Source organism: Brachyhypopomus gauderio, chromosome 16 (genome assembly GCF_052324685.1).
Source record: "Brachyhypopomus gauderio isolate BG-103 chromosome 16, BGAUD_0.2, whole genome shotgun sequence".
Taxonomy (NCBI): Eukaryota; Metazoa; Chordata; class Actinopteri; order Gymnotiformes; family Hypopomidae; genus Brachyhypopomus; species Brachyhypopomus gauderio.
This window is the reverse complement of record NC_135226.1, coordinates 16,119,634-16,147,389: the sequence shown is the minus strand read 5'-3', so window position 1 is coordinate 16,147,389 and position 27,756 is coordinate 16,119,634. Positions and strand designations below refer to the sequence as shown.

General features: G+C 45.3%; 2 protein-coding genes and 1 long non-coding RNA gene across 6 annotated transcripts; 1 reads left to right on the top strand and 2 right to left on the bottom strand.

Moving 5' to 3' along the window:
- Nucleotides 1–144: 144 nt before the first annotated feature.
- On the bottom strand, nt 145–11,226 carry slc6a4a (solute carrier family 6 member 4a). Of its 3 annotated transcripts, none has more exons than XM_076976133.1 (14): nt 11,112–11,226; nt 8,323–8,898; nt 7,386–7,520; nt 6,713–6,935; nt 6,122–6,260; nt 5,813–5,947; nt 5,544–5,647; nt 5,126–5,253; nt 4,877–4,989; nt 4,325–4,456; nt 4,031–4,130; nt 3,783–3,883; nt 3,299–3,466; nt 145–1,933 (listed from the first exon to the last, which is right to left on the bottom strand). In XM_076976133.1, exons 2-14 carry the CDS (start codon nt 8,702–8,704, stop codon nt 1,853–1,855), a joined length of 1,941 nt encoding a protein of 646 aa, XP_076832248.1. In that variant the 5' UTR covers nt 8,705–8,898; nt 11,112–11,226; the 3' UTR covers nt 145–1,852. The 3 variants fall into 3 exon arrangements, with proteins under 3 accessions (XP_076832248.1, XP_076832250.1, XP_076832249.1); XM_076976135.1 differs by having other exon boundaries at nt 11,061–11,117; XM_076976134.1 differs by lacking the exon at nt 11,112–11,226 and adding an exon at nt 10,926–11,063.
- On the top strand, nt 9,153–14,955 carry LOC143477509 (uncharacterized). Of its 2 annotated transcripts, none has more exons than XR_013121566.1 (6): nt 9,153–9,613; nt 10,318–10,348; nt 12,505–12,654; nt 13,900–13,951; nt 14,218–14,298; nt 14,832–14,955. It is a non-coding gene; the product is annotated as an uncharacterized LOC143477509 (long non-coding RNA). The 2 variants fall into 2 exon arrangements; XR_013121567.1 differs by having other exon boundaries at nt 12,308–12,654.
- Nucleotides 14,774–27,518, bottom strand: blmh (bleomycin hydrolase). Its single transcript, XM_076976136.1, has 12 exons — nt 27,410–27,518; nt 26,090–26,293; nt 25,815–25,924; nt 25,386–25,527; nt 25,007–25,095; nt 24,029–24,121; nt 19,872–20,027; nt 19,621–19,779; nt 19,257–19,324; nt 19,052–19,169; nt 18,291–18,360; nt 14,774–15,082 (listed from the first exon to the last, which is right to left on the bottom strand). The coding sequence occupies exons 1-12, from the start codon at nt 27,417–27,419 to the stop codon at nt 14,934–14,936; spliced, it is 1,368 nt and encodes a 455-aa protein (XP_076832251.1). The 5' UTR covers nt 27,420–27,518; the 3' UTR covers nt 14,774–14,933.
- Nucleotides 27,519–27,756: the final 238 nt, after the last annotated feature.

Below are 27,756 nucleotides of genomic sequence, written 5' to 3'. Positions count from 1 at the left end.
CCTTTCATGTGTGATACTATGATAGTGAACATGAACACAGTTCCAGTGTGTGTCAGGGCCATGAGATGGTAAGTTGTCGACACCATCATGAGCATATCATTATTGTTAGAGCAAGTATGATAAACGAAACACATTCGTTATTAATACATATAGCTTTCTTTTATTTGTCTATTAATTCATATATATCTTTATTCTATATGGTTTCATATAACAGTCTTTTAGACATACATAGATCATAGAACAATAGAAGATTTTTGAAAGTGTGAACTCTTAAGAGAGGTACAGGAAAGAGGGGAAGAGGCATCACTAGTTTGTGGTACACACTAAATTACGTACACATTCATGTCTGAATGCATGCACACACACTGACTGAACGAACCATGGCTTTTGGCTTCTCTACCCCAACTTATAGCTCACACACACACACTCACATGCACACGCACACGCACGCACACACACACACACACACACACACACGCACGCACGCACGCACACACACACGCACTTTGGAAAATTCAACAAACACACACTCCCACATTTACCCACTCCAAGAAGTAGACAAGTCATCACAAGACTGGAACACACAAGTTGTGAGACTCACAAAACAAATATGTACATACTTGTACTACTAGTACTTTTAGTCAGAGGGAATCTCCTCCCCACCCCCCAAAAATAGTTTGAATGATTACAATTGGACCATTTTTTAAACAAGAATGCTAATTGTTGATTCATGGTACCTTGTTACTTACATATAATCTGAAAATTAAAGAGTATGAATAACAGCTGGAGAGGCAAAGAAACGGTTGATGTCTAATTTCAGATCAGAGACACACGGTACACACTTGCATTAAATTGAACTCCACAAAGGGGGAAATAAATATTTCACGTAGGTAGAGGATGCTGATAATGATGATATATGTACCTCTCCAGGGCCATGAGCAGGGTGAGATATAAAAGTACAGCAGTAACACTGCCCACAATGACGATTCCACAGAGGTGCCTGTTCAACAGATATGCGTGTACACATACACATACACACACAGTCATTTGGGTGTACTCACCCACTCCCACACATATACACACACACACATCACAGACACATACACACCTGTGCAATTACCAAACTACATCAGGCACTACAACAATTCTTTTAGGCTTTCTCGCAACCCTTACTCTTTGAAAAGAAAAGCGGTCTCTCTCTCTCTCCATTTGTGAGGCCTTCCAAACCCAGACCAGAACAAGCTACAAAGCTGTGTTTGGATATTCCCGTAACAGCAATAACATGATGCAAATCATTTTTGGCTTAATCAATCGGTATAAATGTAAAAGCTACCTGACCCTTCAAATGCATATTAAAGTAAAACAGAGTAAAGTTTCTGTGAAATCTACATATTCAAATGTTTTATTAGATGATGAATTAAATAAAACTTCCTATATCTAGAGTGAGATATATGATGAAAACTGCACATACCTAATTATTTAGTACTTGCAGTATTTATGTATGTAAGAAATGTACTTGAAATAGGTAGAAACCATGCATTATTAGTTATTGTAACTTAAGTGGTGACAAAAACCACACAAATCATTCATGGTATGCTACCAAACTCCAAATTCAAATCCTTCATGTATGGCTATGGCAGGTTTTAACTCACAGTAACAATGAACACGGCCACATTTAGGTATGGTCCAGAAAATAAATCGGCTACATCTGCAGTATGTAAAGACCTAGCCATAACGCTGTATGGGTGGAGACACCTTTGGCAGGTCTGGGATATGAAAGCAGGGAGTATAGGCAAACTCCCGACTTGTGCAGTTGCAGGACATGTCCAGCAGAGGGCGAGAGGGTCCCCGTTCACACAGCGTTCGTGATGATGACGTCCCTGTGTGGCCCTGAACTGGCCGCCGGCTCAGGGGTGATGCTCTTCAACAGACGCTGAGGGCAATGAGTACACGCAATGAATACAAGTATGAACATAGCATACGTGACATCAACACAATAGGCTTTAACATCAAATGGGTACAGGAGAGAGTGGGACTTCAATAAAAAAGTAGAACATGTAGAACATCTTGGTATAAAAATGATCGATGGTTCTAATGCACCAGTATTCAGTATTAAGATCTTTCACACAGAAAGTTACACTGCTGTTGGATCTTTAGGTGCTCTGACTGGTGAGGAGGATTCGAGTGGGTATTTCTATTACTCACCTACCTGGTAAATCGTTCTGAGTAAATGTGACGCATGTATGTTCCCTGTGATCTGAGTCACTGCACCTGGCATATTATAAATATAAAAACATGCTCTCTGTTGAGCTACACCACACATGTGGTTTCTGGTTGTTGACCAGAAACTGGTCAACAAACATCTCAAGTTCAGAGAAAAAAGTAGACCTTTCGCGACTTTCAAAGTTGTCTGAAGTTTTATATATATATATATATCCTAAAGCAGAGCGTTTTCAGCAGAGACAGCCTCACTTAGTGATCGAAGAAGAAGCAGTAGACGAAGACTGATGCATTCTCGTGAGTTCTGGTGTTTTTTATGGAGCCTTTGTGCTGCTGTTGGTTTGCTGGGGGCCGTCTGATGTGCTGCGGTGCTACTGTGCCTGGAGCAAGTTCAGAGTGACAGCAAACAGCTTCTCAAGCTGCTTCTCTAGTCAATTCAGGGATCATCTAAACTCTCAATTATGTAACCATGTCTACGTCTTTGTACAGACACCATTAAGAGGTCGGTTAGTTGTACGTTATCTGTACGTTATCTGTACGCAAGTTGTGCCATATTTTTATTGAGGTGCATTTGTTGTTACTGAAGATCGTCCAAGCTAGAGTTAACATTTAACGTGCAACAGAAACAAAAATCGCTAGCTGAAAGTGACGAGCATACAGTACAAGCTCACGTGGTCATATAAGCTCACGTGGCCGTGTAAGCTCACGTGGCCGTATTTCTCACGCGGCAGAGCTGTTAGTTCCTGACCTTGCCCTGCACTCGCTCAGGTTGTCTGTCCTCACCGCCGGGTAAACAGCTCTAACACACAACACACACACCCAGGCTGACACACACTCTCAGCGCCCATTGTGTGTTTGACGTGGACGGAAGCGCACCCTGCCCACTCTGCCTAACAGCTCCATCAAAGCCGGCGGCGTCTGGACCGCGCTGCCCTCGTGTCTCAACACGGAGCCGAGCTGAAAACGTGACCGAGACCCACAGGTCGGGTGTGCATCAGGCATATCTACTCTTTGTCTCACGTGCATCGCTTGTATACTGTGACAGATAGGATTAGGAGCTGCTGTTTCTGCAGCCTACCTGTTTAAAAGTCCCTTTGGTGGTGAGGAGGTGGTAGACCATGTAGGAAGGCACACAGATGAAGGAGGACACTCCGATGCAGTACCCCAGCACAGTGGTCCAGAACGGATACAGGTAGTCAAACAGTCTCACTTCAGGAGGGAAAGCCAGGAAACTGCCTATGATGAACTACCGTAAAAAAAAAAAAAAAACCCACATGAATATTAATGGATGTTTGAGACCAATCGAATAATAAACGAATCATCATGCAAGTTTGCACGAGAAGAGGAAGCTTCCTGTTAAATGCTTGACCTGTTCTAAGCAAAAGCAGTAGCTCTTTGTATTTTTTCCACTCTGCCTGTCCACCATGTTTTTTAAATCACCCACTAAATCTCATTAGCTCTGACGGTGATGTAGTGTCTAAAGAACAAGGTCAGCTGGTAAAATGAGCATTTAGGCTCAATCCAATCTCACTTGGATTGGATCACATGATGGAGAGACTGACCAATAGGAAGCAGGGGCAGATGGCGACCCAGCACACCCTCCAGAACAGACCGGGGGAGAAGCCAAGCATCAGTTGCACATCATTGCAGAAACGTGTTGTGCCTGGACACGCATGCACACACACACACACACACACACACACACACACACACACACACACACACACACACACAAGGACACACAGAGAATGAGATCACGCAAAAGTACGGCGCATATTTTAAATGACTCAGTAAAAGCTCCAGGAATTACCATAAAACCAGGAGACAGCGATGACTTCCAGGAAGACGACGGTGATGACGGCCGGGCCTGTAGCGTACTCCTCAAACAGCTTCACCACAAACGCCCCGCCCTGCAGGCACATCACATCAGCATGGTGTGTGTACATTACACATGTGACATGGCTCAAAACTCTGGTTTGTTATAAACACATCATGAAGGTAAAATAGTGCAGGCTTTGGCAGTTAATTTAATATATGGTTGGTTGCTTGGTGTGTGTTTGATGCACTTTACGGCGCTGACAGACGCATCTCACGTAGGACTCACGTAGGTAAGTGTGGACAGAGCTCCCAGGTAGCAGACACACACCAGACCCAGAACAAACCACTCCCTTCTCCGGGCCAACAGGTGGGGGAACTCGTCCAACATGGCAGTGATGACTCCTTCCAGTCCGGCAAACTGAGGGGAGGAAATAACAGGGAAGCCGTCAGAGCACAAACGAGCGTCGTGACGAGCTCGCGGGCCTTAAACAACGTCCATGTGCACAGCCAAGCGCGGTCGGACGAGACCGGAACAAAGACCAGACCTACCGCTAATCTCGTTAGTGTGTGGTGATGAGCACACGCTGTCACTCGGCTGTTTACCATGGGAACCGTAGGAGAGGTTGAATAGCACGTTAAATGGGTGAAGGATTTAGGAGGGCCTGGCACCGGTAGCTGAGACGGCGCACACGCACCGCATGCTGGGCTGGTCAGCTAAACGTCAGGTGACAAACCTGCCTGGTGTTCAGGAAGTTTTTTTTTCATGCTTTCAGTAGCTTGTGAGCTGGTGTGTGAGCGTATGTGTGTGTGTGTGCGTAAAAAGAAACGAGAAACTGACCGTGCTATCCAGTCCTAGCATGATGATCATGAGGAAGAAGATAATAGCGAAAAACGTGGCAGCGGGCATGTTGGCGATGGCCTCGGCGTAGATGATGAACAGCAAACTGGGGCCTGTCGAAAAGAGACCAACACACTTCAGCGGAGACCTTCTGATGGGTGACGTCACAACAACGCACCCCCTTCAGCTTCACGGAGAAGATGGAGATGGAGACGGAGGTGTGAGGGCCGCGCGTAGCTCCCTTCTCACCGGCGTCCTTCGCCACCGTCTCCACCCCCTGCTGCCGCATCTCGGCCATGTAGCCCAGCACGGTGAAGATCACGAAGCCCGACATGAAGCTGGTGAGACAGTTCACCGAGCTCGTCACCAGTGCGTCTCTAAGAAACAGGAGATCAAACGGTAAAGGGACAAGGCAAATAAAACCATAGCATTTCCAGTATTGATTCAACTGAAGAAATCCTATATGTTTTTAATATACATTATAATAACTTACACATATAGTTATATACACATGTAGAAAGTACCCAACTAGCATTCAAACCCATTAACTTTAAAACTTTGTTTGTATTGAAATATCAGCTGAAGGGCAAAGAGACGTGATCCAGGTTCAAGAGTGAACTGAGAGAGCCCTGCATGTTTAGAAGTTGTAATCCAATAGGCTTCGTACTTATAGCAGTTGTTATGAAATGGGTTGTAGCTGGCGAAGGCCAGAAGAACACCAAAGCCTGGGCCAAGTGAGAAGAAGATCTGGGCTGCTGCATCGATCCAAACCTAAAACACGAACACATGGTGAGAAATTCAGTCAGCAATGACTTGACAAATGGATGGAGAATAGTTCATTTGGTGTGTGAAAGAAGAAAGTCACATGAACCATACCACCTCAGCACAACCAGATCAGTTTGATAAGAGTGTGTTGATGTGTTGTTGCCTCCTCACCGTGGTGCTTAGAAGCTTCTCCCAGTCAGGCTGGAGGTAGAAGACCACACCCCTCCACGCTCCAGGCAGGGTGGCCCCACGCACCAGTAGAATCAGCAGCACCAGGTATGGGAAGGTGGCTGTCACCCACACTACCTACCAAAGGCAAGCGAATGGAAGGATGCTTTTAAGAGTTGAGGATGATATCTTGTAATCGGTTCATGGACGAGGCCATTTGCACACACACCTGATACACACACACACACACACACCTGACACACATACACACACACACACCTGACACACACACACACACAGATCTCTTCTCACCTTGCCAGAGGTCTTAACGCCCTTCCAAATACTGAAGTAGACGATGGTGAAGATGAAGAGCAGACAAAGGGCCAGCTGCCAGCTCACTGCACCCAGCTGGTGAAGACCTGGGGACAGGTGTACCTGCAGCACCTGTCGTCTGAGAGAGAGAGAGAGAGAGAGAGAGAGAGAGAGACATAACACACTTATAAGTAGAACAATATAGTAGAAGAATTGCAATATGGTGAATTGGAGTGCTACAAAAGAGGGTGAACAGTGAGGTTAAAATCATATGGCAGACAACCAACGAAGGATGAAGACAGAGAAACAGCAGACAGCACAAGAAAAAGTTCACTGGGCATTTGAAAAAGACTAAACCCCAGCAAAGCTTGCAAATCTTCCCCAAAACAGCAGATCACTATCCAGTCAAAACCTAATCAGTCTCCATACATGATGGTCAACCCTCTCTCAAATCTCATTCATACACTTTCCCCTGTACAACCTTCTGCTTTGGAGACAACGTGGGTAAGGATGGTCGTTCCCCACACCCTGGTTCTCCAACCCTGGCTTCCTGACCTCCTTCCTAGGGCCCTGGCACTTACATGCACTTACGTATAGAACTCCTCGGCAGGGGAGATGGACGCATTGGTCCAGGAGACGTTGAGGTCCGTGGACAGGTAGCGAGTGCAGTTGGCTGTGTTCCAGGCATTGTTGCACATAGTCCATGGCAGCGGGTAGTGGAAGGAGGACAGAAGGTAGTAGAGGGCCCAGGCCATGATGGTGTTGTAGTAGAAGGCGATGTACAGTGCGATGATGCAAATGGCGAAGCCGATGCCTACAAAGCAGAGACAGAGTCAAGTGCGTCGCCCGCCCGCTCACGCACCTCGCCCCATTACGCACCTCGCCCCGTTACGCCTGCCACTTCAGAGGGAGCCCGCCTGTGGCATTTTGGGGCGAGTTCCGTTTTCGTAACACCGAGTTCCTCAGCAGCTGGCATTTCGAGAGGCAAATGTGATAATTTCCATAACAGAGAGCCACACTTATTGGCGGCTATCAGCAAAGCCGTATATCAGTCACTGGGAAGGAGCTTTGGATGGAGACGAAAGAGAGAGAGAGAGAGAGAGAGAGAGAGAGAGAGAGAGAGAGAGAGAGAGAGAGAGAGAGAGAGCGCTATCAGGCCCACCAACCCATGCCCCTTCTGTGTGGCGTGGGTGGTTGTAAGAGTGGAAGGCAGCGGGTGAAGATGAGGCCAGGCCTGACGTAGCCTCTGAAATGCGGGCCTTACCTTTGAAGATGGGGCACACATGCTTCCAGATGGAGATGCAGCCGTTGCGGTAGAACTGGCCGAGTGCCAGCTCCATGTAGAATAGGGGCACCCCCCCGAACACAGCCATTAGCAGGTAGGGTAGCAGGAATGCCCCTGGAGAAACACGTGACACAGGCAGAGGCGTGAGACTTTGGGCCGTGCCCGCAGGTTCGAAGGACACAGAAACGCTTGAGTTTGCTCTCGTTGCAGCTGTCATCATATTCATTTATTACATCAACCTCAATTTTAAAAGATAAAAAAAAATGAAGCATTAATTAATTACTATATGTATAGTATGAAAGTGTATACACACATGAATGTCTCGCAGTGCCAAAGCAAAGACTAACAGTGACAGCACCAGTTCAGATGAGCCCGTCTCTGATTAGAACTGTATTTGTGTGCTTTTGACATGAGTGCAAAGATAGCAGTTGATTGAGTAGCTGTGAGCCAGGTTATTAAACAATAAGAAAGAGATTGAAGTCCCTCTCATGAAAGCCTCAATTAATAGTGCTGGTAGTAGCGGGTGGGTCCCAAGGGCCTCTATCTCTCACTTGCCCCCTTTGCATGGTGGAACAGGAAATTACAAAGATTTTATTATTTCACATTCAAAGGGAAGCGTCTAAAGCCTGTTTGGAGTGAAGAGGAGAACCGTGTGGTAGAGAGGGGAGAGAAAACAGTGGAGTGCCCTATAAAAACACTTTGTGTATTTGTTCTTTCTAAAGCACACAGGATCTAATTGATCACGTATCAGAAAAGAAAAATAAATCTCTCAGGGCCATTAAGTTGCTGTGGTCTCTCTGTTATTTGCTTTTTGCTGTTTGTTAAGTTCTGGGTTAGGAATGAAACTTGTAAAAGGAACGTCTTGAGCCTTGAGGTGCGAATGCCGCACTGATTGGTGTCCGATGGTGAACCTCACCTCCTCCGTTCTGGTAGCAGATGTATGGGAAACGCCACACGTTGCCCAGGTCCACTGCGTACCCGATGACCGAGAGGAGGAAATCCATCTTCTTGCTCCAGGTCTCCCTGGGCGGATCCAGACTGGTCTGCTGGACCATCAGCATCCTAAAACCCGTGGGGACTGCGGCCCTGTCTGCTCCTGCTCCCACGCCTTCCCTGGGGCTCTGAGGGGACGTGCTCGGGTAGCCATTGGAAACTTGCCCAGGCCCCGAGCTCCCTTTCTGCCCCTTGTCTGTGCTGCTGCTGGCAACCAGCCGACCGTTCTCCCGTGGCTCCTCGGCTTTGTCCTGGTCCTGGTCCTGGTCTTCTCGATTGTTCATCATAGGCTGTTTCATCTCCATGGCGAAGGGCGAGGGTTAGGGGTGAGATGCAGGCAGTGAAGGAGGTCCTCTGATAGTAACCAATATGGCGCCCATGGGGGGACCCAGACTCTGCAAGTGGAGGATGATTCCTCTCTAGGGTCAGGAGACAGAGCGGTGCTGGAGATGACCCTCCGCCTGCTTTAACGAGTTCAGGTAGAATAACTGGAGCCCAGCTGCAGAAGAAAGGAAGGAAGTATTTCAGAGGACAGTGTTGCGAGTTTACATGTTTGGATTCTGCTTTTATGTGCGTTCACAATGATCATGTGGTAAACAGATTTATTTATCATTTATTTCACTGTCCAAACCAATTACACATAACAAAAGCCATGCTGGAGCAAGACCCTACAACATGGGGTTAAAAAACTAAATCTCTGAGTGAAATATATGCAGGCACGAGCAAAATGGTGTCTTTGGGCGCTGCCAACACATTTATTTATTTTATTCTGCCTTGACAGTATTGTTGCTGAAATTACAATGCAACGCATTTCTGGGGATTGGCTCATGAAGGCAACAGTAACGCAAACTTGGTCAGATAGTACATGCTAAGAAAAACAAGGACTAGCAAGATTTGAGAATGTAAGACAAAAAGTAATGGAATATGAAGAAAACTGACAATCATGTTATATTAGCTATGCCTAAATGAAGTTAGCATCCGCGCGTTTCATGCTACATAACAACAATCATGAAGTGTCAGTTATGTGGTAAAATAAATGAAACTGAGAAGCTACATTTCAACCCACAAAATTGTCTGCGTGCACTATGGATTACAACTACATTTTAAGTTATTAGTATTGATAAGGTTTTTAATATCAAGCTGATGAATCGGTCGAAACTTGTGCGACTACTGTACATTTTACGTATCGAGAAGAGAGCACCGAAGAGAAGAAGGTAGGGAGATTGTAAACTGCAATTAATTATGTTTTGAAAGGGGGATTACAATCGTTTCTCTATCTTTAATCTTTTTTGCACTTTGGGGGGGAAATAACGTTATTTAAAATACACATAATGTCATTATTAATACTTCACAAATTAAAATATTTTGCTCTCTTTTCTCGAGTAACAGATGTTACGCGTTCATTTTATAACCTAAGGTTCTAGTTTAAGATGTTGCTGTCCCAGCGTTATGCTCGTCCATAAATTGTTTTCATGTATTACCAGAGTTTTTGTTTTTTCTCCCCAAACCAAAAATATATAGTAAAGTTATTTTAAATGTTTATGATCACGTTCATCGTGGTGTTTCGAGCGATTACATGACATATCGTTCGAATACTATATGCCCACCATACTTAAAAATGAAAACAATAATGAAAAAAAAACACTTCAGAATGAATATCTTACATGTTTTTATGGTAACACTTTAGAAAGTTTAAGGTTCAGTACACGTGTGCAAGAGCACAGTTAAAAAAATCATGCAAAGAAATAAACATACAATACTAAAATACATCATCCTCTGTATCTCAAGAATCAATTTATAGGCATATATATCTGAAAAGTTCTTTTGGCAATTAGCAGTTACTTCTGTCTTGCTGAAGAAAAAAGTAATACACACTGGAGAAACGCTAAACACGCTGTTTTTTTTTTTTTTTTACCAGTGTGGCTATTGGTCTCCAAGCTGAATGGATGGTAAGTGGAGTGAAAACAGGAGAAAAGGTTTTTATTTGACCCTTGTTATCTAATACAGTACCCAAACAATCAAGAAACTGATATGAAGAGATTTTAGACATAAACTTGCACTTAAATTTTTTTACTTATTATTCCAATAAAATAGAAACAAAATAAAAGAAACTTTAAATGAAACTCAAAAACTGGTCCTAATGTCAATGCATAGACCAAAAATTTAGCTGGTTTCCAGAGGATTCTGCTTGAAGAAAAACAAAAAGCATTGTATCTCAGTAAAACTTTATGACATACCACACAGATAGTGCAGGAATATAAATAAACCATTAAATATTCAAACAGCTACAAACTACGTTTTGCACCATTCAAAAAAGACAATGGCCACAGCAGTGCCCCAATGATACCATCAGTGCCATATGTCTGAAAGCATCTATTACAACCTGAAGATTACTAGTGGCAGGCAGCATTAATAACCTAGAGCACAAGCACAGACAATTTTGTAACTTTTACAACCTGATCAGTTCCCCAAAAAGCCACCAGTCTGACTTGCATGGCAGCTTTGAAAACGTTCCCACAAACAAACCTGTCAGCGCGCAATTTCAGTTCAACGAGGCTGTCAAGATGTATCCCGTAACACGTACAGATGCATGCACATGCATACACGCTCACACACAAGGTGAAAGAGGGAAAGGAAAGAGGGGGGGAAGAACAGAGAGACCTGTTGCTCAGTCAAGCCCGATCAGACGCAGCATGCGCAGTGTAACCCTACCGTGCGGCTGTGGAGCAGGTCTGTGGGGGTCTGCGCTGGGGTGGAGCTCACTGCCCTGGGAGCTAGTGTGTAGGACACACCTCCCCTACACCACCGCTCACTTGCTCTCTCTCTTTTTACACACACACAAACACACACACACACACACACACACACACACACACACACACACACACACACACACACACACACACAGTAATACTGAGCCTGTATTAGTGTCTCTGGATCCTGTGTTTAAATGCACCAGTGAGGGGCCTGGTGATGTACTATGGACTCTCTTTGACTTCCTCTCAATAATTCATTATGTGCAATGAAGTTTAACAAACCCCTGACTCACTCTGTATCTTCACGATCCAGGTGCGCTCGTTAGATGTAAAAGGAAAATGGCTTTGAGGGGTTTGGTGCAGCAGGCAAACAGTCACACATCACACAAACACACAGGATGCTTTGTACAAATAGGACATAAAGGAAGAAAAAGCAGTCAAACATAATTTGCATAATATGGAACCATGCAGAACCCACTTACCTGTACACTACCTTTTACAGGCATTTAATGTCTATATGGAAATTCTTAATATGTGCAGAACATGTGCATATCTTTTACAAAATATACAGTACTGAAAATGATTGAACTATACTAAAAATACACCCTGAAGCACAGAGAAATAGTGTTACGTAAGTTCGCTGCTATTGCTGTATGTCAGTCCTGATTCTAAAAAACATAACTATTCTACTTATTTATAGTTTAATAATGTGGGGTGTAAGAAGTGGCCATATTATTGTTTTCGTGTAAATTTTACTTTTAATGGTTTTAATTAGACTTTAATTAGTGTTCACTGTGCAAATACTGAAATACTGTGTTGTGTGTAAAGTGCATAATTGTTTTTTCCTGGATTGGTGATTCCCTTAAAATTAGCACACACCAGTGCACTTAAAAAAACATTTGCATTGCATAATGAAAATGAAAACAAAAAAGAAAAACGTGTTTTCTCGGTATGGAGGTCAAGGTCACAAATATTTATTTTTACATTAATTTGCAATACACATAGACACAGTGCATTACGATGTTACAGCATGAATAGGGTGTGATCTAATGGCACTGATGCAGTAATGAACATGACTTCACCACAGCATAGCACCATATTTGGCCTGGTCACTAATCTCTGACCTTTGTGTCACATTGGTGTATTTTTCAGCGTCTGTCCACTAGGGTAGGGGGTATAGATCAAGGGAGCAAAGGACCAAGGAAGAGAGAGAAAGAGGAAGTTCCAACGGTTGACATGATGGACAAAAACTACAGAATTTCCTTTTTTAAAAATTAATATTCACTGCATTGTTTTGCCTGCTCTGAGCATAAGCTTATCTCAGTGAGACATGTCGTTTTATATAACAGGTCGATGTTTGCTAGCCAGGGCTGAAGGGGTGTTGGTCACCTTCTCCAAAGCTGCCTGGGTCTGCTGGCAGAGCAATCTGGCCGTCTGACGCTGCGCGAATGGATCTGGGGTGTCTCACAGTGTCCTGCCATTATTGCAGACCAATAATGGTAAGCCACAATCACACAGCATGTCAAATTTCAATAGAATATTTTCACCAGTTCCGGCTGGAGGACATTCGAATGATTTTCTGATTCTGAATGTTTTCGGATGTTTCTGGACTGGCCCATTCAATAGACTGATTTGTAGGCTTGCGTATTGCTAATAAAAGCTCCAATAAAAGTACAAAAGAGATGGACACACTGGTGCAGAAGACGGAGAGAGGAGAGCCCTACCTGAGAAAGCCAAAGTTCACACCTGGAGTCCATGGTGAAGAAAACCACACTGGTTCTCAGCGTTCCTTCAGGGCAGAGCCGGAGGGGAACGGCACGCCAACTCACGTTGGGCTGTTTTCAATATTCCGCCTTTACACACAAGCTGACATACCATGATGTTCACCAACATGTTCCACTGGGATTTTCTAGCCTGTCGTCCTGGTATTTCACCTCAGGTGTGTGTGTGTGTGTGTTTCATCATAGCTGTCCTAAGACTTGGGTCATGTTTTTACCCTTAACAGATGCTACAATCCTCTGCTAAGTCCCCAAAGACTAATGCCCTGCCACGGACCAGACAAGTGTTGCCCGTCTAACTCTAGTAGCCTCTTGAACACACACAGAAACAGAAAACACACAAGCTCACTCACAAACACGCCCCACCCGCACCATTTGTGGAACGGCAAGCCGTCCCGATCTGCTTCAGCTACTGCGTTAATCCTCAAAAAGCTGGAGAAAGAAGGGGAGGTCCCTGCTAACCAGGCTGGAATAGGTGAACCGTTTATTAAAGCAAGGCAGACGGGACGCTCCAATCTCGGCCAGGTCAAATGCGTTTCAGCTTAACGTCCTAATAAGCGGTTGGACAAAGTGGACTACCTTCCCAGGCTGGGGCAATCTTTGTGTCTTTGCGAAACAGACCAATGAGGTCATTCCGTATTAGAGCAGTGAAGGTTATATTGAACACCCAAAGTACACATCCACTTGACCCACGCAGGGCTGACATAAACTGAAAAGCTCTCGTAAGGATCCTGTTTCGCTAGGAGGGATACAGCTGCGAGATGTATCATTCAGAGTCTAGCCTTTGGGGTTTTTTTTGGTTTGGTCTAGTTCTGATCAGCCTAAGAAGTACTACAGACGTAACCCAGGAAAATTATGCTATTTTGCTAATGTCATTTAAGATTACAAATTAACATTATGATTTACTACATGTCCTTCTGATTTAGTGATTCAGTATTTAATCGTGTCCTTGTGTATGCATCACAGGAATGTGCAGAGAAAGAAGACACTGTTATCTGCCACCATGTTACCTGTACAGGTATGATACATCAGTTTCTTCCGCTAAAAACAGGATAGCTCCATATTAGGAAGAATACACATGAGACGAAAACTGTCTACTGTGCATTCCCCCCCCCCCAGTTTCTGAGTGTGCCCAAACGTACTGTAAACATGTGATAACAACGGAATAAAGGAGATTGGACTGGCCTCTCTCCTCAGAGTACTTGATCTAGATGACTCTCATGCTTTTTTACTTATGTAATAAATCTCTCTTTTAACCACGTCTGAGTCCTCATATATTTTCAGGAAATTTCCACGACGCCATCGTGGTTCCCGATACTGAAGAGACTCAGACACACTTGTCCCTGAATTTATATCCCTGACACGGTAATATTTCAGTCACATCTTCAGGGTCCTGAAAGACTTTGGAAACTAAAAAATGCCACAGACTATGCCACTGGAGATGAACTGTGCACTGTTTACTTAGGAACAACAGGGAGGGATGAGGAGTGAACAGGTGTTCAGTTACACTGTTCTGCTCAGACATCTTGCTTTTCTTGGGCGGGTGACTCTTCAGAGAGGCTCTGTACAACACTACATCTTCTCCTTCTCTCATTAGTTCAGCCAAACAAAAACGATGAAAATAACCGTTCCCGGTTTTCTAATTTTGAGAAAAGCGGTCCACACAAGGAGATGATCAGATGACCAGATGATCAATTTCCTGACAACCCATCTATATAGTGCATCCTAAAATCTTGCCTTCAATACAGTGTTCTTTTTAGGACAGTTAGCACAGGTTTCATCGTGAGTTGTAGCTAGCTTTATCTGTGTAATGAATTGTAATGAAATAAAAGATATGCGGTTGAGTAAAAAAGGAAAACAATTTATTATTATAATTATTATTTTTTTGTCTAAAACAGGCAGCTTGAGAGACTGCGGAGGGTAAAACCATTGAGAAGCATCAGAGTCTAAAAAAGACCAGACTGTGACAGAACCGGGCGGGGCAGGCTCCGTTTCCATGGTTATGCCAGGGCTCCCATTGGGTCCCAGGCGGGAAGAACGACCGGCTCCTTCTCCATGACCTCGAGCACCTCGCGAGACACAAACTTCTTATCCACCACGACTTCATACACATATTCAGAGAACCACTCGTCTGTCATGATCAGATAACCTACGGAGAGAAGCAGAGAGGTAGATTAGAGAAAGACATCGGGCAAAAAAGGATAAGAGATGAACAGGAGATGAGAGAGAGAGAGTGTGTGAGAGAGAGTGAGTGAGAGAGAGCCAGTGTGAATGTGTGAGTGAGTGAGAGACTGAGTGTGAAAGTGAGGAATCCATATGTTAAGTTTCAAATACATCATCCAAGAACCTACAGATTCTACATCTTATGTCTGCATAATAAGGAGTAATGAGTGGGTGAACAACAGACTGTTGACAGGCTGCACATAAAGGAGAAAAGCAACAAGATTTATATCGAAGACATCTGATTAGAGCCAGCAGTGCAAAAACAAAAACCGTGAACACGAAGGCTTATTGTTGCATTACTGAAAATGAATTTTTGCAGCCCCTGAACTGATTAAAACGGTTAATATTTGTTTTGGGCTGCCACTGTTAAAAGAGGGCGTGCTGTTAACAGAGCTGACTGATACACCACCCCCTCCATCAGCACCCCCACTCACCTACTCCCCCTACTGGAGGGGAGGGAGTCTCTCTATCTACCACACTTCTGTTCACACTTTCCCCTTTCCACACCCTGCCAACCCTCCAGGACTCGCACACAGTCTCTCTCTCTCTCTCCATCTGTCTCTCTGTCTCTCTCTCTCTCTCTCTCTCTCTCTCTCCCTCTCTCTGCCACATGCACACGCAGGCACACGTCACACCCACACAAATACATACGTTCACTGTCACACATGCTCACACATGCACAATCAATGTCACTCACATGCTAACACACACACACACACACACACACACACACACACACACACAAATGTCTAACTGCAAAAATACAGAAGGATTTTCCCTTTCATGCACATCACTTCACAAACTTGCTTTCTTTGGAGAACTCTTGGGCATTTAGTCCCCAATAACTGCTGTTTATTCAACTTCCCATTATCACTACAAAAGTGCTTAAGTTTGACCAAAAGCAGGAAGTGGGACACGACGGGAAGCTTTTAGACACAAGTTCCCAGGAATAGGGAACAGGAATAGTGGCACATACCTAAACCCAGAGACAACAGTCATGCCTGACTCAGAACCCACCCACCCACCCACGCCAGGGTGTGATTCTGCTTCAGAACTAACAACACAAGTAGCTCATAAAACATGTGCTTTCTGGAAACAGTCCCACATCTCTGCCTATGCTGCCCTGTGTGGCCTTTATGCACATGTAGATGAGCAGATGACAAACGCAAAGCCTCAACTACTGTGTCCAGAACCAGCACCACAGGAGAAACTGTGTCCAGAACCAGCAACACAGGAGAAACTGTGTCCAGAACCAGCAACACTGGAGAAAATGTGTCCAGAACCAGCAACACTGGAGAAACTGTGTCTAGAACCAGCAACACTGGAGAAACTGTGTCTAAAACCAGCAACACTGGAGAAAATGCGTCTAGAACCAGCAACACTGGAGAAACTGGTTCTAGAACCAGCAACACTAGAGAAACTGTGTCTAAAACCAGCAACACTAGAAAAACTGTGTCTAAAACCAGCAACACTGGAGAAACTGTGTCTAAAACCAGCAACACTAGAAAAACTGTCTAAAACCAGCAACACTGAAGAAACTGTGTCTAAAACCAGCAACACTAGAGAAACTGTGTCTAAAACCAGCAACACTAGAAAAACTGTGTCTAAAACCAGCAGCACTGGAGAAACTGTGTCTAAAACCAGCAACACTAGAGAAACTGTGTCTAAAACCAGCAACACTAGAAAAACTGTCTAAAACCAGCAACACTGAAGAAACTGTGTCCAGAACCAGCAACACTGGAGAAACTGTGTCCAGATTCAGCAACACAACATTTAATCAGGAAAGTGGTTGTGTGGCATCTTTGACCTTGTTGAGTGGCCCATTTTTTTTAACCACTAAAAAGCGAAGTGATGAACTACGATGTCTTGAAAGGGAAGGCCCTGCCCAGGCTGGCTGCGGGAATGCAAGTTCGTAAATTCACGTTAAGAAGGAAAAAAATTAACAAGCCTCAGGAGCCACTGCTGTGCGCTTTACAGCAAAAATAAATATTCTGTTAAAATCAGTCGCAAAAATATTTCCCTTCTTTGTTTTTGACATTACATTCAAAACCACAAAAAAGGCCAGAGACAAGGTTAAAATAATCAATCTTAGCTGCTCCGAGCACCACCCCCCCATACCCCCCACCCTTTCCTTCTTAGCATATCTCATTACACACTAATCTTGGGAGGGAAACAACTGTTAGCACAAATCTGGGGTCTGCTGACCATTCGAACCTTAAGCACACATTCTCTCTCAGACTAACAACCGCTCCCCTCGTGCCTTCTCTAGCTGTCAAACTAATTTTACTCCAAAGTCCCCAAAAAAGTGGCGATTTAATCAAATAAAAACATACTCACGTACTTCCACGGTTCAACCGAAATAACTCATATATTTGTTTGTTTTTAATTTTTTTTTATAACTAAGGTGGTTCTGGAAATGTCTGTGAAGTTCAAGCAAGCTTTGAACTTTTAAAACATAGATGATGAATCAAGTTAGTAGGCAAAAGAGCTGTAAAGCGTCACTAAGCTGAAATAGTTTCAGAATCTGCCCAGGAATGCAGAGCTTATTACACAACGAGGAAAAAAACCACTAACACGTGCAACTGGTACACAAGGGCAAGAGCCACAAAGACGTCTAAGGCTTCAGGGGACAGACCTGCCTGCATTATGTCACTATCGCATCATACTGAAATGTATTCAGTGAAATTAGTTGTAGCGGACTGCCATAAGTAAATTATGGCTTCAATAAGAAGGATTTTTAGAAAAATCTAATCTGAAAATATCTAATCTAAATCTAATTTTAAATAGTGTATTTAACTTACTTAACCTTTGTTTTAGTACATTTTGCCAGCCATGCTACTGTTGGGTGATAAAACGTTTCACAGAACTTTCCCAGACTTTAGGACCCAATGAGCCCGGTTGCAGGTGTGTACGCAGTAGAACCAGGAGACTAAAATGCAGTGAGTATGGAGCATCAAATGAAAGTATGTCAGGGGACCAGACCCAAGGAGAAATCACACACGAGACTCTTAGACTAGAACAAAGCGTCTAGTATCAGCTCCAAAGACAGAAGTGAGATCCTGCTGTAAACGAGGTGGTGCCGTTTAGAAAGGCCAAAACTCTCCATCTACAGGGTCCTGCAATGGTCTGTTCACCTTTATTCCCACGATCGTCACCCCACGAATTCTCTATTCTCCACTTCTCAAAGCTTGCCTCCTTCTCCTCCTACGGGAGAGAGAGAGATAGAGAGAGAGGGAAAGAGAGAGAGATATCATCTGGAGGATGATTAATCAAGGAGATATAAAAAATGGAGTGAAAATCTCCTACCTTGGGAGTCATTTCGGTTAAATTGTTTTCATTAGAAAGAACATTAAGAAAAGCTTAAATTGTTTCAGTGACGGTGGTCATAAAGACCCCAAAACTGCCCCGAGGGTGTCTCTCCTTCCAGCGTAGTTCTGCTGTGGTCGGTGGTCTGAGGCTGCGGTAGTACATGTCCAACAGTCTGAACGGCATGTTTAGGACAACACTGAGGAGGTAAGTGGGCCAGGTCTGTGCGGACCACTGAGGCTGGGCAGAAGGACCCTGGTATAGGGCAGGTTTACCCTGGGGTGCCCGACTAGAAACTCCCATCCCAAGTGTCTGTGACTAGGAATAGCAAACCCCTAGCCAGCTGCTGGCAGGGGGGTGGGGGTGGAGAACGGAAAATCTGGACACAGCTTGGGGGGGGAGGGAGGAAGACGACATGACGACAATAATTTCAAGAAGAGAACAAGGCAGAGGAAGCAGTGCCTCATCATGAAAATCTGGGCCGTGTTCCCGCTGGGTCACATTGTGTGTTTTCATATCTTCTTGCTGTAGCTTCATTGGCTGAAATGTTCCTTTGTGCCATTCTATGTGAACACGCAGAGCTGTCTACCTTGGTGGTCACGGCGGTAAGGATCATGGCGTGGGTCATCATGGAGTCTCCAAACATTAGCCTCTCCGCCTTGTTCAAGTTTTTCACCGAGACGCCAAACACCAGCTCGTGGTTAAACCTGAGTACAGACGCAGAGGCTGGTGAGATTTGGGAACTCCTCACACACTCCTCACACTCACACCAATCATGTTGGGTAACCACTCACACATTCATGTCGTTGATGCCCAGTTTGCCATGGAAATGCTTTCCTACATCACAACCAAACCACACAGCCTGCCAGAGAGAGAAAGAGCAAGAGAGAGATAGATACAGAGAGAGAGAGAGAGAATGCAATAAAACATACATACATGTAAGGAGGAAAAAGATTAGACTATCACTAATCTATTGTGCAAGCGCTCCAAAATCTCACTTGGCAGTGGATGCACAAGAGTTATGCAGCACTTTGGGACACTGTGTGTGTGTGTGTGTGTGTGTGTGTGTGTGTGTGTGTGTGTGTGTGTGTGTGTGTGTGTGTGTGTGTGTGTGTGTGTGTGTGTGTGTGTGTGAAAGCCCCACCCCTCGCTCCCTACCTCCCCGTCCTTGATGGAGTCTGCAGCGGCTGCCTTAAGCATCTGAATGGGCTGGTTGTTGTAGAGCGTTCTGCGCCCACCCACCATATTCCCCAAGAACTCCACGCTGTACAGTTTGCTGAAGGGGTTCTGCGGCCGTGGGTCGTTCACCAGACACACCTGTACGGGCGAGGCGCGGACCATAAACCCTGCCCCACAGAGGTATAGGGGTGTGGGCGTGTAAACGGCAGCACCGCGGCTGGGTGCGCTACCTTGTCCTCCAGGTTGTAGAGTGGCTTGACATGCTTCGTGTAGAACTCCTTGGGGGTCAAAGGACCAATACGCTGAAAATTCTTTTCCTTGTCCCTATACTCCCAACAGATGGTGTCAGGAGGACTTCCCAGGCACACACTGACCACCCGGAACACCTACACGCACGCAAACACACACACACACACACACACACACACAGAGGTTAATTATCAAGTCCTTCCTGCACCGTCACTGGTCTTTTAGAGATGAGAACTTGAGAAGTCTACTGCACAGTCCACCGGATGGGAACGCATGGGTCACGGTTATCAGGCAGTTCCTTAAGTCCACTGGCCTCTGTTCTTAACCCAGGTCTGTTTTTGGTTTCTTAGACTTAGCCTCCCCTGCTCAGATACAGCTATCTCTGGCATTTCCTGCCTTCTCTTGCCTAAGCCTTGAACTATATCTGCTGGAATTCCACTTTCTCACAGCAGAGCTTAGCCCATCAATAATATGCCTATGTATGTGTGTGTGTGTCACCGTTCATCATAAGCATGCACACGAAAAATTGCTCATGCGTGCATAACCCTCCCATTTTACTCTACAGACTTCCAGTTGACCGTACGCAGCTTAGTCTCTGAAGTCGGGACAAATCAAACTGCTCCCAGGGTGAAAATAGAGCTCCAATAAGGTTTCTGGCCTGCTGAACCTCATAAGACCACGGGCAGCCATCGTCCCCACGTGCACGACCGTACCAGGCCCGTCTAAGCCTCGCAGCCCGCCGCCTACTCTCAACACTTAACGAGAGTTTTCTCCCAGGACCGCACCCTGTATCTGCATCTCCCCCCCACCCCCCGTAACAGCCATTAGATCTTTCCGTTTGTTTTCTCTGTCCCGCACCACCCTCGGTGAAGAGTAAATGCCCAGTCTGTCCTGCCCTCTCTCTCCCTATTGACCCAATGTTGGACCCAGATGCTCTAGGCAAACAAACACGCTCGTGCGCCCCTCCTCGTTCACCGCGCTCTTCCTCGGCGGCTCGGACGAGCGTGGCCGGCTCCATCCAACAACAACACGGGTTCCCACCCTGCTTCCTCCACCCACAGCCCAGCCCCCACCCGTCCTCCGTGCCCGCTGAAAAGCGCGGCCTGTGCGGAACAATGGCAGCTCCGCTGCTGACGCCAGCCAACAGGTCAATACTCAGACACCTGTATGCAGCCCGCGTCCCACGGTAAGGACAGATACGTCCGTGCGGGGAGGGGGGGCCGTCGACGGGGAAGAGGGAAGACGCAGGGCCTTCTGGGAATGCTTCACTTCACAGGAAAAGCTTTGAATCTCACGACCTCCGCCCGAGCTCCAGTTCTCGCCCTCAGCACGGCTGCCGCCTCGGGGTATAGCTCTCTGCAAGGTCAAAGGTCTACAGCTCGATTTGAATTGAAAAGTGCCCTTGTGGCCTTCCGTTTAAGTGTGACCAACCCACCTAACGTCAGCAATGAAAAGGCTGCAAGGAATGTAGATCTTTCTTTGTTGTGAATGTGTATGCGCTCCAGCTGTGCGATATAGCACCAGGATGTGCCGCTACCTAACAACACTGTCAAGTGTGTTTGTGAACCGTCTTTGGAGACCGTCGGGGTTTACTTGAACGCGCGACAGCCTTCTGACACCCTCTCACCGACCGCAACAGAAGGAAAGATCCAGGCAACATGTCGGTGGACAGAAAATCGCGGCGGGTGGCGTGAAGCTGCTGTGAGGGTGGTTTAGGCCACACAAGTTTCTGCTTTGCCTCCCAGAACATCTGGATTATTGTCTTATCTGAGATCACAAGCACCTGTTAGGCACAGAGAAACAGAAACTGGCCTCCAGAAACTGTTTGTGTGATCAAGACCGTTCCTGAAGCATCACATGCCTTCGCAAAAAAGATCTGGATGGCCCAGATCTATGTGCACGGTCAGCGGTGATCATGTCGGACTGCAATCGTGTCCGAGCTGAACCGGAGCTAAAAGCTCATTGGACCAGGGCCGACGGCCAGCCTTGAGATGGGCCAGGTCAAGGGGATAACCAGAGAGGAGCGTGTCCCCACTGCTAGCGCTAGCCAAGTACCCCTACTAATCCCCACCCCAAAAACACCTCCCCCCTCCCTTCACCGTAAACACTGGCCCGTCTCCCGGCTTTGTTCCTACGGCGACTGCAGCCTGTTCCTCAGCACACGTTCCGTTTGTTTGCATCTGATGCCCAAACACATCTTCAGCGGATGGGTCAACAATGATCAGCTCAACACCTTGTGATGATAATTCTCTCGAGTTCTCCATTGTGGGCGATGCGACATAACACAATTCAAACGTATTTACGGCCCGGGCGGATGATGTATGGGGGCGGGAGAGCCAAGCGCAGGCGGAATGGACTTGCCTGATTGGAACTTCTCATGCTGTAAACATAAAACATATGTGCGTCTTATAGATGCTAACAGAAGAGCTCCAGTAAGATAATGAGAGCCTGTGGCTCTGAAACATGTGGCAAATTTTATCAAACTATAATCAGACTGCGCTGTTCTATCGCTGTGTTTCTAAGGGGGAAGGGCCTTTCCGAGGTCTTGGACAGGTTCGATTAAGTTAGCAACTAACCTCTGCGGGTCAGGAGATGTCCACCGATCAGGGCTGGCCATGTAAACCAAGCTCAGCAACACTTTACGGACCAGTAACAGACCAGTAGAGATGAATGGTGCAGGCTGGATGGTACGGGCCCGTCACACGTCTCCACCGAGGCTGGGTTGTGTCAGCTCATCCCTCTGCAACCACTTTACCCAGGTCAGAGCAGGGTGACTTTGATCTGCCCGTGATCACAGACACATGCATCGGCCACGTGAAACAGGCATGTGCCTGACTGCACGCACACACGGGGGCCCTGCACGCACACGCGCAAACTGCAGTCTCCCTCCTTCATCAAGACCCTTGGCACATGCGTACAATGTCATTACCATTTCCAGTACAAACAGGGCCAAACACTGCAGTTCAAGCATCCACAATACAGAGGAAGTATAAAGCCAAAAGAAACCAAAAGCCCGTCACTGCCAACCACAAGATCATAACAAACCGAGGCACAGACTGTCCATGGTCGGGTCCCACGGCTGTTGGCATGGACCAGCGCCACGGGCTTAACCCACACCAGGTGGACAAACACCCACCTCATCGGGAAATAGGAAGACATCAACAACAAGGGGTGAGACTGGTACAGTCGAGCTCCTGGGACGTTTGAAATCGGGACCTTTGGGCCCAGGGTTGATTCAGTGATGAGAAGCCTTCGTAAAACGGCAACAGCACCGCCGACCGGCCCGGAACGCGACAGCCCGTATGGGTGCGGCACGCGGGCTCTCTGCAGATGGTGCAGGTGTAATAACATCGCAGGCAAGATTGCTTTTGCCACTCGGTGTCAGACGGAGAGCGATAACGATCTTGTTTGCGGAACATTCTGTCATCAAGTCCTGCAGGAGCCCGGCGTTAACGTTCGCCCGCTTTCTCCCGCATGCACGGAAACATCACGCCACAAGCGCGTGCGAGATAATAACCGGCAGTGAGGGAGTTTTGTTGGACTTGGTGCGCAGGTCGTAGCTTTTCTTCTTGTCGGAGCAGATAGGTCCGTGGCATTCGAGTCAACTCAAAGATCAAATCAAGGAAAACAAAACCCAATAAATGGTCCTCATGACATTCTTCAGTCAATATTCCTCATCTTTAGTCGTTTTCCTAGAGCACTGGCTTCTGTGGGTTGTGAATTGGAGGCAGTAAACCTGCTATGATAGACAAGCGTTTTAAAAACAATGTGATGTTCTGCAACCGTGCAGTTTGTGAATATGAGTGTGCTTATGAAATCTTGGTACTATTAGGGCTGAATAGGTGGAATGTGGTAAATGATGGCATTAAGGGTTTTCTGCATGCTTAGGAAGGGAGGCACGCTTGATAAAACCAGAACCGCCTCATTTCTTGGTTCGGCGGACGATAGCTTGAAATGTTGTAATAACCGGTGCTGTTTCCAAGAGTCATCTCTCAGAATTACCAGCGCATTGTTTCCAGGCGCAATATGCTGAACAGGAATATATGGTCTAATGGTGCCCTCTTGTGGCCGCAGGATGAAGTGCATTTCTCGCACTGCTCACTCTACCATGACGGAGACGTCCAAAAGGCGCACTCACCTCCTCCATCATTGTGTACATGGCATCATTCAGTTCAGCTTTAGTGGCTCCACTGGCGACCATGTTCCTCAGTCTCAAACAATACTCTCTCAGCTAGGAGGAAAATAAAAATGGAAATTCTTAGAAATATTAAAAGCTAGGTAAGAGCTAACAACAAGGCTAAGATGAAGCCATCATGAAATGTAAGATAAACTAGAAAGTGGTAGTGGGTGTTTGTGGCATGTGCATGTAATGGATTGAGAAGATTTAATATGTAAAATTCATCTCTATATATTTTACCCATTTTGTGGCTTAGTGCTTCAGAATTTGCACTTTGTTTTTAAATATTTATTAAAGGCCAGTGGTTAGCCTGTAAAGGTCAAAGGACACCTTCACAATAGCAATATTTCCTGTTGAGTTAAACATGGGGCTTCATACTGGGAAAGGTACATTAGTTATATTGAATTGCAGGAATCTTTCTGAAATATGCAAACAATCTATATGTGAAATCCTAAAATTGCGATACTATATTTTTATAGTTACATCTCCCTTTGCTTTCAAAGTCTTGACACACAGACTTAACACTTCATAAGCTTTTAAAAACATTCATTTTATGACAGCAAGGTAATCATTCATTCTTTTACAACTGTGGGACAGGGGCAGGGGAGGCTTATAAGTAAAGCACTTTGTCATCCATTATGGATTAAGCAAACAACAAACGAATTGAGTGTAGTAAAGCATATGCAGTAAGTAACAGTTAGCGAGCACCCAGTGGGACTACGTTGCTAATTCCGAAATCTCAGCCCAGCATTCCGCAGGCTGAAGCACAAACCACGCGTTCGTTCATGTCCAAGATAAGAAAATGATTTCTTGGAGCACACGTTAAATAAACGTCATAAATTTCCGCTCCCGCAGGGGCCTCCAGCCGCCTCCCGATACCACGCACACTGAACGTCGGCGTTAAGGTCGAAGATGTTAACAGGAAGCTTGCGGGCGAACCTTGTGATTGAGGATGTCGTTCATCCTGCGGGAGGCCTCCGAGCTGTGGGACTCAGGAAAGCACTTCTTTGGGACGACACCATATTTTTCTGGAACACACGATTTACATCAGGGATTTAGAAATATTCCATGTGATCATTTACGATAAATGATCACATGATCCTCTTTAACAGCAGAACGTTGGCAGTCATAAGAGTTTGTGTTTAATAGATAAGTAAATTAACCACAGTAGTCGGACAGGATGGTAAGGTTCTAGAGGGAAAAAGTGAGGATATAAATAAGAAAGCTATCTGCTTTATCAAGATTATTTAAGCGATAGATATTGCACAAATACAAGTGCATGATGGGATTAGTTGGAACATTTGTGGTGCAGACTAACCAATGAGGTTAACCAGCATGTCCCATTGTCCACCATCATTGGTGGGATTAGAGAGCAGAAATTGGACCAATCGGCTGTCTACCGCCTCCTTTCTCTGGGCTGTCTCCACATAGGCATGCAAGAAGTAATAGCAGCGTTCCACCTGAGGACACCAGAACGAGAGAGGCTGCCTTCATAAAGACATTGCAAATACGGTTGTAAAACAGGGAAATGAAAGATTTAGCAAAAATAGTATGTCTCACTCAAAAAAGGATTGGAAATATACATGGGGTGGACTGTGGGGTATCTACAATGAGACAATTATTAACACATTGTAAAATGCTACTCAGTTTCTATTCGTTTAATCCCCTCAGCAGAGTGTTGAATACTGGTAAGTTAAATATTCAAATATTCTACTGGGAAACTACCAATATGTGGAGATTCACATACCTTATCCCAGAAAAAGAGATATGACTGACTGAACTCAAACTCTTCAATGTTAAACTTCTTCATAAAAGGAAGTCGCATGACATTGAGACATGAAAAAATCCAACATCTCCCTGAAAAATAAAGAGAAGAAATAACTTTTAAATCTTTGCTTAAGTTGCAGGAAGATGCAAAAAGCATGAGAGCAAAAATACAATAGCTAGAACACTGATTTTTAATAGAAATATATATATATACATTTCAGAACTGCTTGGTGGCTTTGCTTTGTACTGGGTTACCTGTGTTCTTCTGGTTGGTGACGGGCTTGCCCTCTGTGGGGATGGTGTGCTGGAAGACATGCACTGTATTCTGAACCGTCTGCCGGTGCAGACACACTTCGAGTGGGTCAATGCAGGTGGACACATTCTGGGCCAGCAGGTACCGAGGGTCAGCTCGCAGACGCTTGGCAAAGATAGACAGTTTCTCCTGATTCAGGCCCGGATCTGGACAATGGAGCAATGGCAACACAAACAGGTTCACTTCAACAACTTTATTAGTGTAATAGGCCACTTATTACAGCAGAAGCAGCCACAGAGCAGCTACAAGCTGATTTTGGACTGGAAAGCTAAGGAAAAACATGCAGATAACAGTGATGAAAAACAGAGAAGGACTTGGACTTATACTGGAATTCCAGAATTGGAAAAGGTCCCTTTTTCTTTTCCTGCATGCGACCGAAAGGAGAGTTTAGAGGTACAATCACTGTGAACAGGGGTCTAGTGTACAATAAGAATAGAATGAGTCTGATATTGTGTCGGAATAAGCAGCACAGTGTTGCTTAATCATACATATTGATAAAAAACTAGAAAGTCACCTCTGACGGAAGTGTGGTTTGGTTTAAATTGCCACACCTTACAACAGGTTTGCATGGTATGGGAAGTCATAGCAAACAAAACAATGAACATGTCCTTTATAAAGCCCTTTCATGAAAGGGCTTTTATTAAAGTGATCCCAACCTCTCCCAAAGAAAGCATGAATTAAACCAACGAATATGTTTCTTTGTTATGAATCTGGGGCCAAAGGCCAGCTGACAGAGTTATGTGCTGCTTTACTTTATTGCAGTGCTTTTATTTTGTTTTCCCTTCACTCCAGGACGTTACATTACTCCCATCTTCATGTCCAGAAGGCTACACTGAAACTCAGTTACTACTCACTTACTACAACACCGACATCTACACGTCCACTTGAACACTGAGGTGGACAACACCTGCAGTCAAAGTCAAAACAGAAAGCAAGCTATTTTACCCAACCCCAGTGCCACGTCCAGCTGTGTAATACTCAATATGACAATCATTTTCACACCTTCTTCTGCTCCGGGTTTAGGCTCAAACTCAAACCCAAGATTTAACTTAGTCAGCTACTAAATGCCACTTCATCTCTGCTTGATGGTCGAAGGACCCACCATAGATCCTGGTGATCTGTTGCTCGGGATAGGCGACTTACTTAGCTAGTTAGCTAACTATGCTACACACTTCCCTCTAGCTTAAATGAAAAATCTGTCAGGCCGATCCTTTGTAGTTCAGCAGTACTGGCCATGATTGAAAACATCAACGTCTACGTACCAGTTTCCATGTTTTCGCGTAAGGAGGTCGGGTGTCAGCCGGCTGTAACGCTAGCAGTCTTTGTCTTTGTTTATTTCATTCGCCGACAGCCAATCAGCGCGCTCAGAATTCCGGAAACAGGATATGCAAATAGCAATTTGACTCGACAGGTTGCCATGTAAAGGTAAACTCCCCTTCTCCGGTTTTTTTTTTGTAATAAACTAACATCATAACAAACAGAATGTAAAAAATGAACTTTTAAGGAACTGGTATTACCATGCCTGGTGGTTCCATACTAAAAACAAACAAAAATAAATAAATGTACAGCATATGGAGCCATTGGTTCAAAATAATCCCATTTTGTGATG

Excerpts from the sequence above, each read along its gene's own strand:
- blmh (XM_076976136.1), bottom strand. Across the intron at positions 20,028-24,028 it reads TGTACACAATGATGGAGGAG|GTGTTCCGGGTGGTCAGTGT; the intron begins GTGAGTGCGCCT and ends GCGTGCGTGTAG. Across the intron at positions 18,361-19,051 it reads TTACCGCCGTGACCACCAAG|GAGGAGAAGGAGGCAAGCTT; the intron begins GTAGACAGCTCT and ends TCTCTCCCGTAG.
- slc6a4a (XM_076976133.1), bottom strand. The coding sequence starts at position 8,704 with ATGGAGATGAAACAGCCTATGATGAACAATCGAGAAGACCAGGACCAG. Across the intron at positions 4,131-4,324 it reads CTCTGTCCACACTTACCTAC|GGCGGGGCGTTTGTGGTGAA; the intron begins GTGAGTCCTACG and ends ATGTGCCTGCAG. Across the intron at positions 3,884-4,030 it reads CGCTGTCTCCTGGTTTTATG|GCACAACACGTTTCTGCAAT; the intron begins GTAATTCCTGGA and ends ATGCGTGTCCAG.